This window comes from Ruditapes philippinarum, unplaced genomic scaffold (assembly GCF_026571515.1).
Source record: "Ruditapes philippinarum isolate M1 unplaced genomic scaffold, ASM2657151v2 ctg5740_1_1_1_1, whole genome shotgun sequence".
In the NCBI taxonomy this organism is placed as follows: domain Eukaryota; kingdom Metazoa; phylum Mollusca; class Bivalvia; order Venerida; family Veneridae; genus Ruditapes; species Ruditapes philippinarum.
Window position 1 is genome coordinate 1 of NW_026851618.1, and position 6064 is coordinate 6064.

Here is a 6064-nt window from a genome sequence, read left to right on the forward strand (position 1 = left end):
TCATTACATTTACACTTTTGAACATCATTCATACTGTCATAAATACATGAAGCACTTGAATCTAAACATTGGTCTTTGTTGTAAACTGGTTTGTTGCATGTTTCTCCAAGAGCTAATCCTGAAAAAAAAATATTCTTGTCACAATTCAAAATGTATTTTTTTTTCAAAATATTTTTTGTTGGTACAATAACAAAGATGATGTGGCCTACCTGTATAAAAATGAGAATATTCCGTAAACTTTCTCAAATTATGAAAACTCAAGCTTTTTATTGTCATATCAAGATTTGTCTAACGGTTCTTATCCAGACGTAAAATAAAGATTCTAGCTGATGGAAAAAAGTGGGATCGGCTATGATACAAATTTCGTAACAAGTTCCTGCAAACTCAAAGGCAAACAAATAGATGGAAAAAATCGGTTATCCCATAACTTATGCTAGAACTGATAATACATATCTCAAGTTAAATATTTCACAAGAAAATTTTATGTCTGAGACCATGTTTAAGCTCAAATTGAAATAGTCAATGAACAGGACTATTACAGAAAATTTCTTTCTTTTAGAATGTAGTGATTCACTTACTTAAGATACATCGCCTGCTCTTATTATTTCGGTTGTCGTAGTAAGTACCAACACATTGGCATGTATAAAAATTACCATCTGGCATACATATTGTATTATTGTCGAAGCAGGTAGCTATGTTTTGAACGGATGCTGTTGGCTGTGGGCATTTTTCACCAACAGAAACCTCTGATACATAAATAATAAGTTATTAATAGTGCTAATATAGCAACATACTTTATAATTATTAGAAAGTTATTATTCATTAACTTTTCAATATAAGGCACGTTTTCGCTTCAAATGTAAGGCTAATATGAAGTTGACCAGGACATTATGAACATAAAACAAGGCCATTATGCAAAATGTATGCCCTTTATGAGAAAACTCGGTTATATTTGAAATTGGAGGATTTTGGCTGGCCATAGGCTAATATGCCAGTCTTCAGCCCGATAACAAGGCCATTCGGAAAATACTTAATTATTAACATTATATGAACAGTAGACTAATATTGTGCTTTATAACATTTTCTGATTAAAAGTCAATAAAAAACCTGTTCAATAATACATGCTTATCCTAATTGCACGAATATAACAGAAAACTAGTATCACAGATCAATTAAATTTAAAATACAAACTTAAAGCACAGGATCCACCGGGTTCTGGACCATTTGTATCATAATACCCATATTGACATTGGCACACTCTAATGACATTGCATTCTGTATTGGCAGCTGAACACTGATTGGAGTCTGAACACGCTTCTCCTATTTTTTGCTCTGTTCATTTGGTTTTTTTTAAATTAAACATATTATAGAGTTTTTAAAGATTAAAAACACACTGTAATTGTAACGGATGCTTCAATTAGTATTAACCTGTCTAATATTTATATCACAAATACGTAAATCAAGAAAGTAGTTCATATAAATAGATAAAAGTGGATTTTATATCTAATTTAGTTTGTCTTTTAAAAATAAGAACACTAATAATTGGACACAATTTTTGTATATGCATTTAATATCAAGTCAATTAAACGATAAAATATATTTACATGAATATAAAAAGAGAACCAGCATAACAACTGTAAAATGTTTATACATTTCCAAAAAAACATGATGAGAGGTTAACTTACTCGTACATGTTCCAGCGGACCCGGTCCCGGTTTGAAAGTAATCGAACTTACATGAACATTTATTATCACTACATTCACTATTATATTCTTTACATTGAGAATTTGCATCACAACTTTGACCCAAATGTCTTTCTGTAAAGCAAAGTATGGAAACTCATTATTGCTTAAAATTGTAACAATATGAACTGAATTGGCCGAGTGCCATGTTATCAAATGATAAGGTAAAGTCATTGTTTCCATGGTCATGAAACTTAACACTCAGTCTATTATTTATCTGATTTCCTTATATGCTTATTGTATATATTTATGTTGTATCAATAGAAATAAAATATAGTTTAAACTAACACTGCCTAATACTGGTTGGTTCAATAGAAAGGTTAAAAAGCGTGTCTATAAGCTCTAGTTTCCTCATCAATCGGAAATAAATATTTGCGGTTTAAATAATATACGAACTAACATAAAATAAAGCTAAAATAAGTTATTTTGAGTTGAATTTAAATGTCTTCTGAATTGAAAATTTACATGCATGAGTATATGATTATCTACTAAACATACGTAAAATCACATATTATGGCTACTTAGTCCTATTTATAATATGAATTTATTCAAATGCGCAGCTGTGGTTAAACATATAAAACTATTTCATTGCAAATCATATATTCAAAATAACTTCATTCAGACAAAAAAAACATACACTTACAAACTAAAGATTAATAAAGTAGCAGTCTTAACCAAATACATATATTTTAATAATGAATAAACACATTTGTACCTGACTAATCAAATAAACATTTTTTAAAAACAAAGTTTTCACAGGCATCTAAAAATGAAAAGGAATATTTTCGTAATAACCGTAAACAAAATAATATTAACAATTACAGCAATAAATTGCAATGCATAAATAGATTAATTTTCCTATTAAATAAAAGTTTTATGTACATAGCATACTAATACAAGTGCCTGAAGGTCCGATGGCGGTCTGATAGTATCCACTCTTACACAAACATATGGTGCCCCTACATTCACTGTTTTGTTCTCTACAATGGAAATCGTTTTCACAACTCTCGTCTAAATGTCTCTCTTCTGAAATATATCCAGACAGGTTGTGATGAAATACAATGTAACGAATATTGTCTATTTCTAAAGGCGTGCGTACAATGTACAAAACATCTACTATTGAAGACAAGTACATTATGAAGTAATTTAATATTTAATCTATTTCGACTATAGCCAACTTCAAACTGTACAAATCAAACCACTTAGCTTAACTGCATATATTTCATGCATTTATTGAATATATTTTCTTTTTGTTGAAGAATAAACTTTTTAAATAGAATAAAACTTTATAAAACTTTTTCTTTCAGATTAGCATACTTGTACATCTGCCTGCTTGACCGTTTGCCGTCTTGAAGAATCCTAATGGACACGAACAAAAATCATTACTACATTCACCATCAGTAATTTGAGAGCAATGGGAATCTGTTTCACAAGTCTCACCGAGATATCTCTCTGAAAAGATTCAAAAGTTTCTCAGGCTTAACAATATCAAATATTAACTGATTAGAATATGTTTTAAACATGCAAACTAAAAATTAAACCTTTGAGCCAATGTCTATGATGTATTAGAAAGGCTTTCTGTGTCCGTTTGACAAAGGAGCTAAATACATTATTCTAACACTATCGGATTTTTTTCTATATAAACAAAGAAGGCCCGAAGCTAGCATTATTCTACAAAAATGCACTCGCCGTTCTTATTATCTCCCTGTGTATTTTCACATTGAGGGCGCCATTTTGTTTGAAAATCTGATAAATAAAAAACATTTTTTGTCGAATTTTGTGATGAAAACTATCTAGAATGAAAGAAAATGGTCTAACTAAGAAAATGAGTCCGAACACCAATATCATTAATTCAGTCGTTAACGCTGTATAGACGTTTAAAGTGTTGTTTACGTGACGTCACAATGTAGCGCCAAACAGCACGTGCAAAACAATCAAGTCAGGTATGCTATTTTAATGTCGCAAACGAGTTAAGTTTTTCATTTATTTCACTTTTAATAATTTGTATTTCGCTTGAAAAATTATAGAGTGAAATAGAATAAATAAACAAAGTTTTGTCAACGTTTTCAAAATTCGTTATTCTCAAAATGTTTCTACACACGGTAGATTTAACGGCTGTTTTTTTCAACCCACTGGAACAGCCTTTAAAGAACGTTTCTATTGGAAACTCTGAGGCGAAAACAATTTTAACCACCACACATAAAGTCCAACTTTATAATAATAATTATATTTTTTCTTGACGTGTTAAATGCTTTGTTATTAATCACTCAGGCCTATCAGCCTTCGTGATTATATTACTACGCATTTGAACTCAAACCGTGCATTATTCTACAACAATGCACTCAGAATTGATATCTATTTCCTAAATTTTATATTTCAGGCTGAAAAATAACCATTATTTAATTGTATATGTCGACATAAAATTCCAATGACTACTTTCTAACTTTAAAACGTCTGACACTTCAAACTTGCCTGATTTTTTCATTGTCTTCACTGATATAATTGTTGTCTGAAAACAACAAACTTCTTTAATTTTGAAATGAATACAAATAATATATACATACTCAGACAAAAGTTTCCTTTTGTGAAATAACCAGTTTTGCAAGTACATAATCCTGTGCACTGGGAATTTTTTGCTGAACATGGAGTTGCTGCTGTACATGTTTCGCCAATAATTTTCTCTTAAATGTGGGAAAAAACGGAAGTATTTAACAGGAATTTCAAAATGGTTGCTGTGTTGCCTGTATGTTTGAGGGGGTAATGTTTAAAGAAGACAATAGTCGTGTAAATGCCATGATTTTAAGGAGAAGTTTTAGTATTTAAGCTGGCAGTTCTATTAGGTACACAAGTATGATTTTATTTTAATAAGTCAGTAAAATGTCGTTGGGTTCATTCGAAGTGAATATTTAAAATTTAAGTTTAATTTTGTATTTCAAAATTTCATATGTTGCATATATTCCAGCTTTTTTAAGGCAACTTTTTTCAAACTTTCAGAGAAATTTGCAACATCTTGGTATTTTATGATGACAGAAATAACTGGCAAATTCTATGTCATGATAATTACTGTGTAAGTTCTAATTTTGCGATGTGGAAATAATAGTGAATTTTGCAAATTGAAATAATTTGCAAATATTTGATCGCGCAAAAATTATTATTTTGTTTTAGGCAAATTTTCTTCTATCATTTGAAAAAACGTTTTCATACAGCGTCATACATAAATAAGTTTTACTGCTCAGGTAGTGAGATTAATTTTTTAAATTTTTTTCTTATTGCTTGTTTGTTTTACGTTCGGTCTTAACAAATCACAAATGTTTGAATGAAACAATATATGTGTTAGTAACACAATAGGTAATTTATATAAAAAAGGAATGTTTCAAAATATGACAAAGAGAGGTATGATCCTTTATCAATGTATATTTCAAACAATTATATAGATAAAAAAGGTATTGAACAACTGATATAACGGCATATTTCTAATATGTACCTGCTTGATAAATGATGTCACAAAAAGTATTATATTCAAGAAATCCTATTTTCACAAATATATTTCCGCACGCAAAAAGTCCACTTTTTGACATTCGCAAAGTTTTTATGACGCATAAATATCCACGTATACAGTAGTTCATGACCGTCAGGGTGGTAGTAGGATATCCAAATAACCTATCCTAATAGAGGGTAGTTGGTTAATCGTAATTCTCAACTATATAACAGCTGGTAGTTGGTAATTCAATCCACATACTAGCATAAATATTCAACACATCATTCATTCGTGAAAACGGAATAAAAGAGAGTAGTCGGATGTCGCATACATTCCATTTAAAACAATAAATATTGTTTGGAAAAATTGTAATGGATTTATGAAAAGATAATGTTTTCTACAATATAAAACACCAACTTCACATTAATTCGACCAGGGGTCTATCCGATTTTAGTGCAGGGGGTAATTGTAGTATATAGGAAACACTTTACTGGTTATATAACAGTAATATTTATTTCTAAAAAAAACTTTCCGTTTTCAGAGAAACATGTGCAACATCCGAAAAACTAACTAACATCGAGTAAGCAGTTCTGTATTCGCACAAATAATCAACTGAGTTCCCTGGTCGATATAAGGAGACATAGTGTTTCCGTGTTGGAGAACACATCTTTATTGCTTTATATTCGTTATATCTACTCCGAAATACTTTCTGTTTTGAGGGGAAAACATGCAAAGTTCAAATAACCAACTACTTTCTGGTAGGTAGTTAGGGATTCACGGAAAAACCAACTGAGTCCTCTAGTGGACACAATGAGACAGTGTCTTTCCATGTTGGAGAAAACAT

At 30.3% G+C, this 6064-nt stretch overlaps 1 protein-coding gene across 1 annotated transcript; it reads right to left on the bottom strand.

Annotated features, from left to right (window-relative positions):
- Positions 1-13: 13 nt before the first annotated feature.
- On the bottom strand, positions 14-6064 carry LOC132716382 (transmembrane matrix receptor MUP-4-like; the record flags this gene model as incomplete). The annotated part of the gene is made up of 8 exons (XM_060699680.1): positions 6007-6064; positions 4307-4423; positions 3060-3194; positions 2634-2768; positions 1686-1817; positions 1192-1332; positions 579-746; positions 14-118 (listed from the first exon to the last, which is right to left on the bottom strand). Coding segments are annotated over exons 1-8 (991 nt in total), but the record flags the coding sequence as incomplete, so codon positions are not given.